We start from the raw sequence: 20364 nt of genomic DNA on the forward strand, positions 1-20364 counted from the left end.
AAAAAATGCTTATGAATACAGCACACAGTTCCACTAGTATTGAAACCGTTTCAGCGGCCCTCAAAAGCAAATATGGCCATCAGTTGTAAACACTGATTGTATTAACATTTATGAGCATGGAGCTTGATGTAAACTTTGGTTTTTCTTGGTTGGTAAAATCAAGTTACTTCTTACTTCCTTTTTAATCCAGATTAAGCCTACAGTTTGCAGCAGTTCACACCTGACACTGTCTTACATTTTCAAATTTATTCAGTTTACTTTGCTTATTTAATCATGAGCAGCCACTTGACAAAAGAAGGCTGAACATTCTGCCACAGTAAAGAGGTGGCCAAAAGTCTTCCATACTGGTTGATTGGTTTGTTATCTACATCTTTTCCCCACCTCTACATGGGGTTGATGTGGATAGGGTCTTGCCCATGAGCCCATTAGTGGCAGCCCAAACAATCAACCTTGTAACCAGCAACTCAGCACCTTAACTGATAAACCACCACCACCACCCCAAAAGTCTTCCACAGTGAGAATAAAAATATACTCACCTCTAAAATTAAATGTAGCAGCAATGATTTGATTTTGAAATTATGATTTTCACCAAATTCAACCAACACCAATCAAACCAATATATGCAATGAGCATTCAGTAATATCTCCTCTCTAAACATTAAGGGACATGCCTGTACTCCTTGGTCTCCCCCTAAACCAGTGCCTCATCTTCATAGACCATGAAAATAACTGAATTTTTTTTTTTTACATACAATACCAGTCAAAAGTTTGTACACCCCTACTCTACTCATTCATAGGTTTTTCTGTATTGTGACTATTTTCTACACTGTAGAACAACACTGAAGACATCAAAACTATGAAATAACATATGGAACATATATGGAATTATATGGTAAACAAAAAGTGTTAAAAACAAAGCATGTTTTATATTTTAGATTCTTCAAAGTAGCCACCATTGACCTTGATGACACTTTGCACACTATTAGTATTATCTTAACCAGCTTCATGAGGTAGTCTCCTGGAATGCTTTTCAATTAACAGGTGCCTCGTCAAAAGTTAATTAGTGCAATTTCTTGCCTTCTTAATGTGTTTGAGATCAAATAGTAAATAATAAATACAGTAAATAGCCCGATTCCACAACTGTAATAATCCATATTAGGTGAAGAACCACTCAACTAAGCAAAGAGAAACGACATCCATCATTACTTTAAGACATGAAGTGACTTTGAATTAATAAAAATAAAGAAAAAACATTGAATTAGAAGGTGTGTCCAAACTTTTGACTGATATTGTATATTCTAATGTTTAGCTCAACCAGTTTATGCTATTAAAAAGACTGTACTGACAAAATAGCTGTCAAGAATCCAAAAGATTCTTGATTTTTGTAGTAGCTACACCTTGCAGCTACTTGCAGTTCTGCAGAAGCTACATCTCTCAGATTGCATAAAATTGAGGACAGATGAATTTTTGTAATATGATACACAAGATTCCTACTGAAACTGTCTTCAATTTGATTATCTGTTTCCATAATCCAAGAATTAACAGCAATTATAAACTCATGAGAACAGTTGACATGGGCAGTAGGTTTGAATTGATGCTCCATATCCTGTTCCACCCTGGAATATCATAAAGGCACTACACAACCCAACAGTTTCTTCCATACTGCTGTAACAGTGCCATTACCAGGTTGCTCTAAACTTACAATTCTGCACCCTCATGGCCAGTTATCTAAAGGATGATAAAGTACAGGATAAAGTCAGATGCATTTTATAGTTCTTACAGAAAATAATAAGCCCTATGAATAAACAGGAATGGAGAACTTGGAGAAACTGGATCATTTTGGGGTCTTCAGTGGCTGACAGCTCAGAAGAACTGGGCTATATGAAAATTGCAAAAAAAAATTATTGAGAAATGCCACAGTGTCAGAATTAATCACTTTGATCACATTAATTTTGTACTATACATCTAAAAGTATTACTCAAATTGAGCATGTTTTGATACTGTATAGAGAGGCAGATTTTGGGATAATATTTCCTCAACATAAAAAGACTAAAAATGTCCAGTGACATAAATGCCTTGAGGTGAACATTACTATGACAAATAATTGCATATATCATGAGACAAAAATTAAATGTAGCCAGCTTCATACTCCATAATTAGACCATAGAGCTTGAACAATTCTTATTTGAAAACACCGACTGGCAGCAAAGCAAGGATTTATCATAAAAAATGAAATGTTAAAAAGACTCTTAGCTTAATTCTTCTGAGACTTTAATTTCCTGTGAATAATGAGAGATGTGCACTGTGCTCTTTACTGACATTCTAAACTTTTAATTTTTTTTTTATTAAGGGTACTGACAAGGTGACTTAAGTCCAACAGTACTATAAAGGATTAAGCATGAAATAAGTGTCCAGCTGTTAAACATCATCACACTGACTGTCATGCTTTTGTTCTCAATGTCTACCATTTAGGAATTATAAAATGAAAAATGTCTTTCACTTACAGATTGAAGAATGATGTGGGATGTTAAAAAAATAATCTTATCTGGTGTTTGTTTGTCTCTGAATATTGGGTAGCACAATTATACATATTTTAATCAAAATTCATATTTTTGCCTGTCACAATTATTTATGATCTTAGCTAAAGTTATCGAATTGGCAAGCATTTGTTGTTTGCACATTACAGTGATTCGTTAACTCCTTATAAATAATGCAGGCTTATACTATTCTTGAAGTGCTCGCCAAGTTAAGATTTAAACTGTAAGTGTCAATTCATAAATGTCAAAAGGCAACATGTCACATCCGATATAAGGAGCATTTTAAAATATGTTATATATTATTACTGTGATTATATTAGGCATAATCTTTTTCAGATTTCTCATAAAATCTCAACTCCACCATCATTTCAGCTTATTTCCTATTTTACAATAACCATTATTTATCCAGGAATCCAATACAATATAAACTAAGGGGGTGTACACAAGTAAATTGTATGTAATTATTAGAACTGTAAGCATTCATCCGTCCCTATAATACTCATATATGTAGATCTCTCACACCAGGAGCTGGTGTAGGATGAGTTTTAAAAATGCTTTCTGTAATCTATGCTGGATTAAGTAATTACCCAGGATATGCATGCAAATGACTGACAACAATAATTCAATGAGTATGATTAATAATAAATCATCTATAATAACATGGGTTTACACTGTGAAACAAAGCTGCTCGTTTGGCCTCTGAAACTGTTACTCTGCCAAATAAACTGCTTCTTTGGAAAACCTGGCTTAAGGCCCAGTGCAATCACAAGAGACAGCCAAAAGGAGTAGCCCAAACCAAACACCCACACACACAGAAATTCCACTCTGGTGTATTTTGTGAAGCAGTATTTCTAGAAGAGCTGACATGAAATGAAATCTCTCAATAGTATAGACCAAATCATGGTGATGAACAAAACCACCTTGACCAATATGCAATATATTCACATTAAAGTATCAAGGTTCTTCTTTAGTGAAATTCTCTGGCTGGAACCCAGAGACAGAAGAAAAAACATGCCTCCCTAAAGCATCAAGAAAATCATTCCATTCGAAAGGATTCAAAGCTACCAATGCCGAATAAAAGCATTCCATTTTAACCATCTTAATATTCACCTTCAACCCTTTTGCTCAAAATTGCTTTCTAGTCTGTGTTTTGAATTCTCAGGTTGTGAAAGCAACGAGAGCAAAGTAACATTTGGCAGAATTCAGTTTGTCACCATAACAAAAAGAGTCAACAGAAACTGTCCTATTACTCAGGAGAGTTCAGGTGTGATGAAGCAATTTAACCTTCACCCACCTCGTTATCACACTCGATGTGCAGTCCTGCTTCCCTCAAGTGGGTCTCAAACTCCTCTCGAATCCTGAGTTTGTCACACTCAGCCGGATCGGTTGGTCCCATGTCCACTACGACCTCAGCATTGTCCTCCTTCACTGTTTCAGCCTCTTTGCTCCCTGCTTGGGGAAAGCTACCGTTGGAGATAACCGAAAGCCGGTGCTGTCCTGGAGAGTCTTGAACCACTGGTGTTACCCGGAACACCAGTACATAGTCCACCTTCCTCTTCCCATCAGCAAAGTACAGCCCTTTGTCCGGCTCGTGCCCCATGCCGTCCAAGAAGTTGTTGACCACCTGAAGCGGGTGACAAAAGTGTAAATGTGTAGCAGCACTTGTGCTGGTCCTCACTGGTTTGAGTGCATATCAAATTCACATCAGAGGGAAGCTGGGAGGGTTGGAGGGTTGGGAGGGTGCAGTGATGATAGGCATGGATGTAGGTCAGTCTATTGCTATTTCTAATTTAGCTGCTCTCAATAGACTCAGATATAGACGAGGAGAGCAGCACTGCTTGGGAGCACCTTTCATTCAAGGTTGTATGCCTTAAAAGTCACCAACGTTATCACGGATAATTCAGTATACAGTCAAACTGAGCCAACATGTTGAGTTATTTAGGAAATAAACCGTACTTACAGGGAGCTTGTCAGAGTGCAGCATGGTGTTTGTGCTCCAGAGAGAAAGAAACGAAAGACACAACGAACTGAAATCGGTTCCTTGTCTTCCACGCGACGTGCGCGCACCCGCACAAATGATGCCTACTTTATTTGCTCAGAACATCTCCACACCCAAATCACCTCGAAGAGACACGCCATTCGCCATCTTCGCCTAGCCCGTTGTCAAATGCAACCATTTATTCTGCACAAAGAGCAAAGCTCCCTCCTGTAGCCTCCAGTTTTGGCACTGCTCGCCACTGACGGGGCTGACTAGAAAGCGCGAACCTCGGCTCTCGCGCAACTACAGCATCTCCATAGAAACTTGGGATTCGTCACTCTCGTAACTCCAGACACCTGTATAGCAGCTTCAGCATCCAGATTAGGACATTTCCCAAATTACTAACCTGTTTAAATCACACACGGTTGCAGTATTGCATTAGGACGGCAAGCATCATTGGGCAAAGTTAGTTTGAGCTGGTTTACATGGAATATAACATGTTTATAAACCTCCAGGCTCTGAAAGATGACTGATGTAATCTGATAACACTGATGTAAGTCACACTCCATCATCATCATCATCATCATCAGTAAAGTTAGCCGATTCGCTGTGTTTATTATTAAATATTTATTACCCCATTTGACTTGAATTGGTTGGGTTTCATCTAAACCACAATAACTAAATAGTACTTGGTCTATAATAATGACTATTTTAAGCAACATGTCAAAAATAATTTCACTAAAATGCAAGTGAATGTAGCTTACCGAGTGTGACCTCTCCTCTATGCAGTCAAACGTATCAAGGCCCATTCCAGAAAGTTCTCTGGCTTTTCTGTACAGTTTATTGCTTTGGATGGAGTTGGACTCACTCATAGCCACATTCATCCTCAACTCATCCGTGGTATTATTCCTCGTTTCTGTACAGCAGAGAAAAGCTTTTATCAGTCGTTTAAATTCTGAAAGCTTTATAAAAGATGATTTTGCTCGAGAGAGGACGCTCAGTTATTGAGCTTTTGGTTTCAGCACCATGGATAGATGCCCCAAACCCAGGATCAGTAAACTGGGAAAGTTTCTTCAACGTGTATAAATGTTTACAATTAAGCTAGTTATCACTGGAAAAAAACAACATTTAACTGTATTTGTGTGAGAGGCAGGAATAAGGATAGTAAATATTTTATTCCTATTGCTTAATAAGAAAGTTTTTCACATACACAATGTTAATATGAGGATAAACTATGGAGTCCATAAAGGTTTTTTTTAAAATAACGATTATTATTATTATTATTATTATTATTATTATAGCTGTTAACATAAGCCAACAGCCAATACAAAGTTTGTTAACCCACTTGAGAACTCACAACACCGTACTTGTCAACTGTACTTTCGATTAGACCTGATAGAACCTTCTGGATAGTTGTTTCTCCATCCATTAGAACTGTTTTCTGCATTGTTCCAACCGTAGAGTGAGCTTTCTTCTCTTCACTGAAGATTTTCCTTAATTCCTTGGTGAAACCAGGGATACCACCACCTAAACAGCCAATCACCAATGTAACCACATGTACTGTGTATCCCTGCCTTCTTTCTCGAATTTCAAATGCTAGCTGTCGATATCGTGTTATTTTCTCTGTGAAAGTTTTTTCAATATTCTATTCCTGGGGAATGCCATGTCACACATCCATATGATCTTCTTTTGTTTATCCTCCAAAATTAAGTCTGGTCTCCTATTATTATTATTATTACCTTGCCCAGGACGGAGTCCACCGGGTGTGGAGTATTGTTTTCGGTCAGGTTTCTTTGTTTCTTTCTTTGTTTTTTTTGTTAACAATGTTTCAGGAAAATGGTTGGACCAATCTTCATGAAGCTTTCAGGATAGATGGGCATTGGTCTCAAATAGAACCTCCACAATTTTGGGGGTCATCCGGTCAAGTTCAAGGTTTTTGTGGCTACTGCCTCATATAGAGGTGGTAGCCACTATGTCATCATGCTGTAAGAATGTAAGCATGTAACAATCATGCAGTACAGTGTGAGAGCAGTACTGTGTGTTCTGATTGACTGAGAGCAGTACTGTGTGTTCTGATTGACTGAGAGCAGTACGGTGTGTTCTGATTGGCTGAGAGCAGTAAGCAGTACAGTGTGTTCTGACTGGCTGAGAGCAGCAGAGAAGCAGAATCAGTATTGGTGAAGTATGTTCACACACAAGGTCAAAAGCAAGGTCAAGGTCACCAAAAAGGTCAAAATCATTTTTTCGTGATATCTTTCTTCATATTCATCATAAGTGCTGCTGGGCGAAGTTTGTTTTGCCTGGCAACACTTGTTGTTGTTGTTGTTGTAAGATAATAATCTTTGTGTACAAGACTTTTTTAATCACCTTTTGGAACTTTAGGAGCTCTGTATTAAACTGATAAATTTCTGGGTAATATTTCTTTGTTCCATGCCGGGCAGAGCATTTTTTAACATAGTTACTGGGAGACCAAATGGTCTCCCAGTGGCCAGATTTGGTCTCCTAGTCAATGCCAAACCAGCTTCACTGGGAGACCAAATTTTAAACCAAGTTATGTCTTATCATTTGGTTCAATCAGTTGCAATTAATTAACCAAGTACCATGTAAGTATACATTTAACAAAGAAAACTTGGCAGTGCATTAACTATGTTGATATTATGCTGGCTGAAACGAGGATTCGTAATGCAGCAATTTGCATCACAGAATATGCTGCAGCGGTGCAGCCGCATGGACTCTGGGGCCTGTGATTGTATTGCCCAGACCAATTGGTCTCCTAGTGGAAAATCCTTAAAAAATGCTCTGATGCCGGGGCAATAAAATTTATTATCTTCAGTCCTCTAGTGTAAGTGTTAGAATGGAGGATGGGTTGGAAACATTAGACATAGTCTGAGTTTCTATCTGGTTTGTGGTAGAACTTAAAAAATAATAATAATAAATTTGGGACTATGTTAGAGTGTAAAGCAACCAAAGTTTTTTTTTTTTTTTATCTGATTTGACTATTGGTTGTTGAAACTCAGGAGGTCAAATGCCGTTAGAACAAAGCAACTGGCCATTACACAATTACGTTTAAAATGTGTGGGATATCTTGCAAAAAGTTATTCCACTGAGTAAGCAACTTGATATAAGTCTAAGTCATCCATAAATTACATAAATGTCATTAGAACTGGAGAGAAGTATAATTTTTTTTCCTATGCCATGCAGACCAATTGGCCTGTCAATTGACAGCCTCTTACGAGGCTGTCTGCATCTGTCTTGAACACACTTAATTTACTACCAGCTTACTAGGCCCGTCGCACCCTCACCAAACAAACAACCATTCACATATACATTCACACACAGGCAATTTAAAGTAGCCATTTAACCTAACCGCATGTCTTTTGACTGTGTGGGAAATCAGCGCATCCAGAGGAAACCCACACAGACATGGGGAGAACATGCAAACTCCACACAGAAAGCCCCCCATATATCTCTGGGCTTGACTGTATTGTATACCTGCTGTGAGGTGTGAAATGCTAACCACTGCACCATCATGCCGCCTACAAAATAAACAAACAAATAAAATAATTAGGTATATAATGGAAAAAGGTACAAAGATATTCATCAAAAGAAGACATCAAGAGGAGAAACACAGATGCCATATCTCTCATCAGCACCACAAACAGAAATTTAATATACCAATCAGTGTTAGGGACACATAAAGTGAAGATAAATGATTATCAAAGTAATGTGAAGGCAAACAGAAAAAGACAGCAAACAGAATGATTGGAAATGTTCCAAAATATGCCTCATTGTGAAATATGGAGGACACAGCATCATAGTTTGTTTATGCATGGCTACTTACATACAGTGTCTTGTGAAAGTATTCATCTCCCTTGGTGTTTGTCCTGTTTTGTCACATGACAAGCTGGAATTAAAATGGATTTTTGGGGGGTTAGCACCATTTGATTTACACCAGGGGTTTTCAAAGTGTGGGAGAGTCAGCCCCCCCTCGGAGAGCAAATAAACAACAGCGCCCCCCCCTTACAATTTTTGTTGTTGCTATACTTAATGTTCCATTCGTATTTAAAAAAAAAATGGTTGTTTTACACATTATTTTTTCCTTTTTCACATTTTAAACATCTGTGCTTTTTAAAACATCTTGTTTTACACATTTTAAACATCTCATAGCATCGTTAGCTAGCACCTCTTGGCAGACAACACACTGTGGCAAGTGGAGCATCTTCAGATCCAGTCCATGAAAATCCAAACTTTAAATAATCGTGGTCATACTTCCTTCTTTTTCCAGTCCCCCAGGATTCCGCGGGCCTTTTTTGTGATTGTTGCGGGCTAAAATGTCTGATGTTGCGGGGGTTTCCAAAAAAATTGCGATGAAAGTTGCGGTGTTTAGGTTTTTGTTGCGATTACATTGCGGGAGGAAGTGAAAGTTGCGAGAAATTGTTGCGATTTTCTCTTTTTGTGATTAAAATTGAGTGATATGTTAAATATTAAGTTATTACTGAAAAACTATTGATTAAAAAACAAAGACACTGAGAAATGGTCCTATAAACAACTTTACTAATATAAAAGATTACCAGGGCTACAAAAATGCAGAAAAATAGGCTTTACTTATCCAAATGCACCTGTTGGTTCAAAAGTTAAAGTGCAGAGAACCTCACAGCACAACATGAAGTTACCTTAAAATATAATATAAATGCCTCAGCTTTCATGTAAGAAAAAAAACTATTAATACTAGTACCGTGTGCAGGCAGTCTCTCCTGAAGACTAAATTAAACAATAATTATAAACTAATAAAATAAATGGCTCAGGCTTCATAGAAGGAAAAAAAACAATTTGAACAGAATCTCACAGTATGATGCTGAAGCTGCCTAAACAATGGAAAATAAAATACCATTTTGGCAAAAATGTTGGCATCCATTAATTTCTTGTATTAAGTAAAAAAATAAAGTGCACACAGTCCTTCACTGTAAACATAACACACTTTCAGTAACAGAATTTAAGCCTACATAAACACTGACTCGCACATCATGCAATGTTGCCAGATACTGCTGACGTTTTCCAGTCCAAAATATGTTCAAAACCCGCCAAAAGGCGCGCCCCACATTTTGAAAAGCCCTGATTTACACAACATGCTTACCACTTTAAAGGGGAAAATTGTTGTTTTATTGTGACACAAAAAAATAATTAAGATGAAAAAAGAGAAATCTGGAGTGTGCATAGGTATTCACCCCCCACCCCCAAAGTCAATACTTTATAGAGTCACCTTTTGCTGCAATTACAGCTGCAAGTCTCTTGGAATATGTGTCTATTAGTTTAGTACATGTAGCTACTGGGATTTTTGCCCATTCCTCAAGGCAAAACTGCTCCAGCTCCTTTAAGTTAGATGGGTTGCGTTGGTGTACAGCAATCTTCAAGTTATGCCACAGATTTTCAATTGGATTGAGGTCTGGGCTTTGATTAGGTTATTCCAAGACATTTAAATGTTTCCCTTTAAACCAGTCCAGTGTAGCTTTAGCAGTATGTTTAGGGTCATTGTCCTGCTAGACCATGAACCTTCATTCCAGTCTCAAACCTCTGGCTGACTCAAACAGGTTTTCCTCCAGAATTGCCCTGTATTTAGTGCCATCCATCTTTCCTTCAGTCCTGACCAGTTTTCCTGTTCCTGCAGATGAAAAACATCCCCACAGCATGATGCTGCCACCACCATGCTTCACTGTAGGAATGGTGTTCTCAGGATGTTGGGCTTGCGCCACTCATGGTGCTTCCCACGATAGCCAAAAAGATCAATTTTAGTCTCATTTGACCAGAGAATCTTCTTCCATGTGTTTGGGGAGTCTGCCACATGCTGTTGGGCAAACTCCAAACATGCTTTCTTAAGCAATGACTTTTTTCTGGCCACTCTTCCATAAAGCCCTGCTCTGTGGAGTGTATGGCTGAAAGTGGTCCTATGGACAGATACTCCCATCTCCATTGTGGATCTCTGCAGCTCCTTCAGTGTTATCTTTGGTGTCTTTGTTGCATCTCTGATTAATGCCCTCCTTGCCCGGTCTGTGAGTTTTGATGGTCAGTCTTCTCTTGTCAGGTTTGTAGCGGTGACATATTTTTTTCCATTTTGCTATAATGGATTTAATGGTGCTCCCTGAGATATTCAAAGTTTGGGATATTTTTATAACCCAACCCTGATCCATACTTCACAACTTTGTCTCTGACCTGTTTGGTGGCTCCTTGGTTTTCATGTTGTTTGCTTAGTAGTGTTGCAGAGTCAGGGTCCTTCCAGAACAGGTTGATTTATACAGAGATCATATGATAGATCATGTGACACTTTGATTGCACACAGGTGGATCTTAATCAACTAATTATGTGACTTATGAAGTGAACTGGTTGGACCAGCTCTTATTTAGGGGTTTCATACGAAAGGGGGTGAATACCTATGCACACTCCAGATTTCTGTTGTTGTTGTTGTTGTTGTTGTTGTTTTCTTCAGTTTAATTATTGTTTGTGTCACAATAAAACAATTTGCACAGTTAAAGTGTTGCATGTTGTGTAAATCAAATGATGCTAACCCTCCAAAAATCCATTTTAATTCCAGCTTGTAATGCGACAAAACAGGACAAACACAAAGGAGGATGAATACTTTTGCAAGACACTGTAACAGGCTCTCTGTACTTTATTAATGATGTAGCTAGTGATTATCATGCGTGAATAAATTCTGAAGTCTATGGGGAAAAATGCCCAAACATTGGGATTCTGCTTTGAATCCATCTGAGCCTACAATATTTTAATGAAGACTCCAAAGTCAAAAGATCTAGAAAACAAGGCACGCATGAAGGAAACTGGCAAGTTAAGGCTTGACTAAACAACTCAGATGAAGAGAGACAGAGAGGAGGAGTATAGGAGCCTGGTGAAGGACTTTGCCATTTGGTGCAACAGGAACTATCTGCAGCTCAACACCTTGAAGACCAAGGTGCTGGTCATTGGCTTTGGGAGGTCCAGACCAAGATCACGACCAGTTCTGACTGAGGGAGACGAGGTGGAGGCTGTAGATTCCTACAAGTACCTCGGGCTGTGGTTGGACAGCAAGCTGGACTGGACTTGCAACACCAACCACTTGTACAGGAAGGGACAGAGCAGGCTATATTTCATGAGGAGGCTGCGGTCCTTTAGCATCTGCAGGAAACTCCTGTGGATGTTCTATCAGTCCATAGCCGCCAGTGTCCTGTTTTAGACCGTGGTGTGCTGGGGGGGCAGCACATCCAAGAAGGACACATCCAGCCTGGATAAACTGATCAAGTGGGACGGCTCTGTGGTCGGCATGAAGCTGGACTCTCTGGTGACGGTGGCAGAGAAGAGGACTATGGACAAACTATTGAACATCATAGACGATGCCAGTCACCCTCTGCATACTGTCATCAGCAACCAGAGGAGCCTGTTCAGTGACAGAATGCTCCTTCCCAAGTGCAGGACGAACAGACTCAAAAACTCCTTTGTCCCTCACGCCATCAGACTGTACAACTCCTCTCTGGGGGGGAGGAGGGGTAACAGGAGGACAGAGGACGGGAAGGAGCAGTAGCCTAGCCTAACAATAAGCAATACTGGACAATGTGCAATATAAATGTGCAATATAATGTGCAATACCTCTCCTGCTGGCCTTTCCCCCCCCATATCTTATTCTTTTTTTATATTTGTATATGTAAATACTTAATTCAATTTAATTTAATTTATCTAGAAGTTTTCTCTATTTTCTATTCTCTGTTTATCTGTAATGATGCTGCTGGAATTTTAATTTCCCTGAGAGAACCCGGCCAAAGGGATCAATAAAGTTCTATCTAATCTAATCTAATCTAATCTAATCTAATCTAATCTAATCTAATCTAATCTAATCTAATCTAATCTAAGATGGTATGAATCAGGCAATAATCATTCCATACTTAAGGTGTTAATTGCTTGTGGCATGTGTAACCAAATACGTAGGCTTATCATTCATCCATCCATCCATTATCTGTAGCTGCTTATCCTGTACAGGGTTGCAGGCAAGCTGGAGCCTATCCCAGCTGACTATGGGCAAGAGGCGGGGTACACCCTGAACAAGTTGCCAGGTCATCACAGGGCTGACACATAGACACAGACAACCATTCACACTCACATTCACATCTACGGTCAATTTAGAGTCACCAGTTAACCTAACCTGCATGTCTTTGGACTGTGGGGGAAACCGGAGCACCCGGAGGAAACCCATGCGGACACGGGGAGAACATGCAAACTCCACACAGAAAGGCACTCACCGGCCACGGGGCTCGAACCCAGAACCTTCTTGATGTGAGGTGACAGTGCTAAACACTACACCACCATGCCGCCCCTAGGCTTATCATTGCTTAATTAAATAAATAGATAGATAGATAGATAGATAGATAGATAGATAGATAGATAGATAGATAGATAGATAGATAGATAGATAGATAGATAGATAGATAAAAAAAACTCCAGTGAAGTTCATCAACTGTAATTTAATCTGCTTGCATTGATCCAAACATGTGCTTCATTATCACTACTAGCAGTTTAATTAGGGAAAACTACACCAACAGGCCAATATACATAAAAAACACTAATACTTCACTTTTATGTATTATTTACATTTTTAAAAATTATTCCACAATTACATTAAAAGGGGATTTGTTATACATTTAACTCCACTACATTTTCTGACACATTAATTTTGGGAGCAAATAAACTGCAAATTTAAAGTTTAAGTGAATTGCAAGTTAAAAAATAAAAACAAATCACTGACTAGTCATATAAAAAGAAACTCATGAGAATGTAAATAATGTTAGATCTAAACTTATGCTAAATGCAACTCTACATACTTCCTATTTCTTTTACTCTCTTAAAACATTTTAGTACAAGTAATTTAGCACTTGAAATAAAGTGGATTTTTAGACATAACCACATTTTCAAGAATATACAGGTATTTTTACTTTTATTATCTCATTGCACAGAACAAATAAAAATATAACACTATAAGACGATCAAAGTATGTCTGCTCGATTAATGTCTGTCAGACTGACATACACTTACCACCCTGTGTCAGTGATCCTAGAGTGTTCAAAGCCATGTTGCAGGACACTTGGCTAATGTCAGGGTGCACAATCCACTCTCGGCTTTATCCAGGGTTAAATCACAGATGGTTGTAGCAGTTAATACCATGCTTGCTTAAGAGGAGACTTATGACCAGGCCAAACTTGGACTAACAGCCAGGAGTGTTGTCTTGGTTTTGTAACAGTTGTACAGAGTTAATAACAAATTCCAGATTCAAACCTTAAACGGATAAATTAGCTGTAAATAGTAACTGATTAAAAAAAATTCTGAAAAGCTCTCAAGTGAGATTATACCAACAAAATATTAAGTCAAAAGTTAAAACACGGAACTCTTCAATCTAAGACTTGAACCAAGAACCTCTCATCCCCTGGTGCTGCATGATGTGTGATAGTGTCTTATTACACTATTCACTTGTCAAATAGCTCTGTGATTAAATATTAAGGCAGTCTGTAGCTGCTTTTCATGGAACCCTTCCCAACTTTGAGGAAATAAACAATGTCACAGACAGCATTAGGCCTGATTAGACTCTTTGACTGACATATGAGCACTGAGGTTTTATTAGTCAGCATGGCTAATTAGTCAGCACTGCATGATAGTACTATACTAGGAATATTAGATAGCCTGTGAAACACAAGCAGAAGACTTTATCACAAGGTTTTATAACACTGAGCAAAACTGAGTTTAGATGTATTCATATATCATCTCATCTCATTATCTCTAGCCGCTTTATCCTGTTCTACAGGGTCACAGGCAAGCTGGAGCCTATCCCAGCTGACTACGGGCGAAAGGCGGGGTACACCCTGGACAAGTCGCCAGGTCATCACAGGGCTGACACATAGACACAGACAACCATTCACACTCACATTCACACCTACGGTCAATTTAGAGTCACCAGTTAACCTAACCTGCATGTCTTTGGACTGTGGGGGAAACCGGAGCACCCGGAGGAAACCCATGCGGACACGGGGAGAACATGCAAACTCCACACAGAAAGGCCCTTGCTCGCCGGCCATGGGGCTCGAACCTGGACCTTCTTGCTGTGAGGCGACAGCGCTAACCACTACACCACCATGCTGCCCCCATTCATATATCAAACACCCAAAAATATTTTCACTTGTCCCTACTCATGTCCCCTTCATCATTCACATGCTTTATAAAAAGGCTGTTTACATGAGTTGATTTTACTTCACTTAAATCTACCACCTAGTCACATTCAAACCAGGAGTAAATGAAGATGAGTATGAAATTGAAATGCACACTTTCCAAGGTTGTACAAATAATTTTTTTCTTCAATAAGCTCACCCACACAGCTCAGCAGATGCTCTCGATTCAGCTGATTTCCCCTTGGAAACAAGAACGCAAAAAAAGTCACGTTTTAACTCTTTGAAAGCAGGTCTGTAAAATTGATCCTGTGTGTCCTATTCATTTTTATACTGGGGTTACATTTCACAATGGTGGATTCAGGAGGTGTTAACTGGTGAGGATTAAATTACTGAGAAGAGGTTCATATCCATTGTTATGTAAAGAAGTGTATTTAAGCAGAAACAACTGATGTGATCATATAGGAGAGGAACAATGGACAAAACTAATACTAGCTCAGCTGTATATACACCACTAGCTATATTATATATATCCTACTGATAAACACCTTTTTAATCCTTTCTGCTGTTTGCACCTAGTCCTAAAAGCCCAGGACCATATCACCCAAATCGCTAAAATTCTGAATAAAAACATTATTAAATATGATTACATGTATAAGAGATTTAAGTCTGTAGGATGCTGTCAACATTTTGGTACTTGGAACCTTCCAGAGAAAATGTGTATTGAGAAAAAGGGGGTCTTTGGCTCCCTCGTGGGGTAGAATATGGAACTGTTTGGGTCAGCATCTCATTTCATCTCATTATCTCTAGCTGCTTTATCCTGTTCTACAGGGTCGCAGGCAAGCTGGAGCCTATCCCAGCTGACTACGGGCGAAAGGCGGGGTACACCCTGGACAAGTCGCCAGGTCATCACAGGGCTGACACATAGATACAGACAATCATTCACACTCACATTCACACCTACGGTCAATTTAGAGTCACCAGTTAACCTAACCTGCATGTCTTTGGACTGTGGGGGAAACCGGAGCACCCGGAGGAAACCCACATGGGCAGAACATGCAAACTCCGCACAGAAAGGCCCTCGCCGGCCATGGGGCTCGAACCTGGACCTTCTTGCTGGGAGGCGACAGCGCTAACCACTACACCACCGTGCCGCTCTGGGTCAGCATCACAAATTAAATTGGGATGTTGTCCTGGATGCCAGCCGGTGCACTGCAGGGTACCACACACACACACACCTTGGAGAAATTCACACCCAGTGGAAATCACAATGGTTATAAAGAGCTATTATTACACTTATTATAGACTTCCTGTCAGCTTGAACCAGTCTGGCTATTCTCCTCTGACCTTTCCAATTAACAAGGCATTTCTGTCCATGGAACTGGATTAGTTTTTGTTTGTTTGTTTTTGTTTTCTGCACCATCCTATGCAAATTCTAGAGACTGTCGTGCATGAAAATCCCAGGTTATCAACAATGTTATCACCAGCAATTTTTGAAATACTCATACCACCCAATCTGGCAACTATACCACAGTCAAAGTTTTCAATGTTTGAATTTGAAATGAATATTAACCTCTTGAGGCGGCATGGTGGTGTAGTGTTTAGCACTGTCGCCTCACAGCAAGAAGGTCCTGGGTTCGAGCCCAGCGGCCAGCAAGGGCCTTTCTGTGTGGAGTTTGCACGTTCTTCCTGTGTCTGCATGGGTGTGCTCCGGTTTCCCTCACAGTCCAAATACATGCAGGTTAGGCTAATTAGTGGCTCTTTGAGTGTGAATGGTTGTTTGTCTCTATGTATCAGCCCTGTGATGACCTGGTGACTTGTCCAGGGTGTACCCCGCCTCTCACCCATAGTCAGCTGGGATAGGCTCCAGCTTGCCCGCAACCCTGCACAGGATAAGTGGCTACAGATAATGGATGGATTAAGCTCTTGACCTGTATCCTCGTGATTTTATGCACTGCACTGCTGTCACATGACTGGTTGATTGGATAATCCAATCATTGAATCAGTCAATCATGTGGCAGCAGCACAATCAGACGCACAGCTTGTGAACAGGCAAGGCAGGCAACTGCTTGGGGCCCCCTGGCCCAGGGGCCCCCCGAGAGTCGGGGCCCAAGGGCTTATTTATTTTGTTTTTTATTGTTTTTATTGTTCTTTACCACTGTATTTTCACATTTGGAATTTAAAAAATTTTGGTTTCATACATTTTTCGTTGGTGTCAGATTATTTATAACATATTGGTGATGAACACTGGTCAGGAAATTTTTTGCTTGGGGCCACAACAGACTCTAGAATCGCCTTTGAGCACAATGAATGAGCAGCTGTACAATAAAATAGATAAAGTGTATATAATATAAAACAAACACAAGATTCTGTATTCTTATGGGGCCCCTCATGGCTCAAAGGCCCAAAGTGACCACTTCTACTTAGACACTGCTCTGGTCAATAGTGTTTGTATTTTAGATGCTTTATTTTCTTAGCATGCTTTATTAGGAAATTAGAGAACAGACTTCTTGTTTGCATCTTCAACAAACAAAGTTTTAAAATTTAAAGCTTAAAATGTAAGGATATATCCTCCCCTGGGGTGTCTTTTTCAGACTCATCTGTTTCTGATTGGTTCTCTTTCTCTAGCTCCACCCTGGCAGCATCTGCTCATAACCTACACCTGTTTTTTTTTTCTTTTCTGTCTCTTTGTGAACTTATTTGGGCTTGTTTGGCTTATCTTTCTTAGTGACGTGCTCTTTGCTAACCTGCTAAACTGCTTTCCCATTATTGTTCGAGTTGTAACCTTATCCTTATCTTATCTTTACCCTTAGCCTTACCCCTCCATTTAAGTTTCATTTCCTGTGTAACATTTATCAGTGTCAACATTCATGTGTATACTGTAAGTGCCTATAGCTATTATTCAGAACATACTGTAGGTCCTATTATTATTAGGGTGGAAATGTTTATTTTTCTTAATTACATGTCAAGCTAACCCTAAGTCACAGGCACCAATCTAGACCTGTGAATAGATCCAGCAGAAATGCTGCAGATACATTTCACCCTAGACAATACTTATTTCAAAAGTTTCCTTCTGGAAAACACAAAGGCACTAAAAGCCAAAGGCAACAGGAAGCTTTTATTCACAGTGCCACAATTCTGATAAACCATCCTCCTCTGTAAGTAAGTAAGTAAGTAAGTAAGTAAGTAAGTAAGTAAGTAAGTAAGTAAGTAAGTAAATGTTTAACAAATTAGAAATGATTGTGTACATGGCTGATGTGCTTCACTGACATGCTTACATATTCACACAACTTTTCAATTCATTTTGCACACAGGAAAGTATATAGTCTGAAATCTGTCTTTGTCCCTGGTTAGAGCTTTTTTTAATAAGTCAGTTGATGTTTGGAAACAGTAATTGCTTTACATCCAGTGGAAAGCTAAAAGGTTTTCAACCTGTGAGCTGCAGTCCGGGCGGCATGGTGGTGTAGTGGTTAGCGCTGTCGCCTCATAGCAAGAAGGTCCGGGTTCGAACCCTGTGGCTGGCGAGGGCCTTTCTGTGTGGAGTTTGCATGTTGTCCACGTGGGTTCCCTCTGGGTGCTCTGGTTTCCCCCACAGTCCAAAGACATGCAGGTTAGGTTAACTGGTGACTCTAAATTGACCGTGAGTGTGAATGGTTGTCTTTGGTAGTCGAAACGCGAGCCGTGTCGGGCTGAAGTGAGCTGAAGCGAGCTGAAGTGAGCTGAAAAAGGGTAGTGGAAAAGGGCCATATGTGTCAGCCCTGTGATGACCTGGCGACTTGTCCAGGGTGTACCCCGCCTTTTGCCTGTAGTCAGCTGGGATGGGCTCCAGCTTGCCTGCGACCCTGTAGAAGGATAAAGCGGCTAGAGATAATGAGATGAGAGCTGCAGTCCCCTGGTGAAAACTGATGGTATTACAGGAAGTCATATATACACTACTGCATTTCAAATAATTAGAACATCATGAAATTTTTTTTTGGGGGTGGGGTGTAACTTAATTCAGAAAGGTAAACTGTCATAAATTCTATATTCATTACATGTAAAGTGAAATATAAAGCGGCTAGAGATAATGAGATGGTTTACAGCTCATGAAACTCAGAAATCCAGTATTTCACATTATTAGAATATTTTCTAAGATCAATCAAAAAAGGATTTACAATACAGAAATGTCCAACTTCTGAAAAGTGTGTTCATTTATCCACTCAATACTTGGTTGGGGCTCCTTTACCATGAATAACTGCATCAATGCGGCATGGCAAGGATGCGATCAGCCTGTGGCACTGCTAAGGTGTTACTGAAGCCCAGGTTGCTTTGATAGTGGCATTCAGCGTATCTGTATTTTTGAGCCGGGTGTTTCTCAGCTTCCTTGTGACAATAGCCCATAGATTTTCTATGGGGTTCTGGTCAGGCGAGTTGGCTGGCCAATCAAGCACAGTAATATCATGGTCAGCAAACCATTTAGTAGTAGTTTTGACACTGTGGGCAGGTGCTAAGTCCTGCTGGAAAAGGAAAGTGGCATCTTCATAAAGCTTGTCAGCAGATGGAAGCATGGAAGCAATCTCCTGCTATTCAGCTGACATTGACTTTGGACTTGATAAAGCACAGTGGACCAACACCAGCAGATGACATGGCACCCCAAATCATCACAGACTGTGGAAACTTCACACTTGACTTTAAACACCTTGGATTCTGTGCCTCTCCACTCTTCCTCCAGACTCTAGGACAGGGGTGTCCAAACTGATCCATAAAGGGCCGTGTGGCTGCAGGTTTTCATTCCAGCCATGCAGCAGCACCCTGATTTGGCTTATTCAATCAACTGACACACCCACCCTTTAGTCAAGGGTGGGTGTGGCTGCAAGTATTTGACTATGTGAAGACAGTTCAGTTGATTGAATGAGCCAAGTCAGGTGTGCTGCTGCATGGCTGGAATGAAAACCTGCAGCCACACGGCCCTTTATGGATCAGTTTGGACACTCCTGCTCTAGGACCTTGATTTCCAACAGAAATGCAAAATTTACTTTCATCTGAAAAGAGGACTTTGGACAACTGAGCAACAGTCCAGTTCTTTCTCTCCTGAGCCCAGGTAAGATGATTCTGACATTGTTTCTGGTTCAGTAGTGGCTTGATATTAAGAATGCAACAGTTGTAGCCCCTTTCCTGTGGTGTCTCTTGATGCACTGACACCAGCCTCAGTCCACTCCTTGTGGAACTCTCCCAAGTTCTTGAATTGACTGTTCTTGACAATCCTCTCAAGGCTGCAGTCATCCCTGTTGCTGGTGCACCTTTTCCAGCCAGCCTTTTTAGCAAGGACCTTCTGTGGCTTACCCTCCTTGTGGAGGGTGTCACTGATCATCTTCTGGACAACTGTCAAGTCAGCAGTCTTCCCCATGATTGTGATTGTGTGTACTGAACTAGACCGAGAGACACACAGTATTTATACTGATTTAGTCAAACTCAAAATGAAATGTTCTCATATTTAATTCACATTTTTATTGGATTCATCTTAAATGGATTTGACCATATTCACTTCCTGCGACAAAAAGTTAGTATGAGGAGCACTGATTCAAAACTATGTATGGTCAGTTGACACATTCTTCCTGTATTTCATAAATTTATCAGTTATTTAGTAATTTAGATGACTATAACTTCAGCCCATCACTGGT

General features: G+C 39.9%; 1 protein-coding gene across 1 annotated transcript in view; it reads right to left on the minus strand.

Moving 5' to 3' along the window:
* The window catches only part of ano2b (anoctamin 2b), a 73845-nt gene extending 60225 nt beyond the window's left edge, over positions 1-13620 (minus strand). Inside the window, exons 1-3 of the mRNA XM_060903152.1 lie at positions 13584-13620; positions 5279-5430; positions 3831-4160 (exon numbers count right to left, since the gene is read on the minus strand). Coding sequence (XP_060759135.1) covers positions 3831-4160; positions 5279-5430; positions 13584-13620 — 519 coding nt within the window. The remainder of the gene's footprint in view (positions 1-3830; positions 4161-5278; positions 5431-13583) is intronic.
* Between the last annotated feature and the right edge of the window lie 6744 nt (positions 13621-20364).

The sequence above is a fragment of the Neoarius graeffei genome, chromosome 21, assembly GCF_027579695.1.
Source record: "Neoarius graeffei isolate fNeoGra1 chromosome 21, fNeoGra1.pri, whole genome shotgun sequence".
NCBI classification, from domain to species: domain Eukaryota; kingdom Metazoa; phylum Chordata; class Actinopteri; order Siluriformes; family Ariidae; genus Neoarius; species Neoarius graeffei.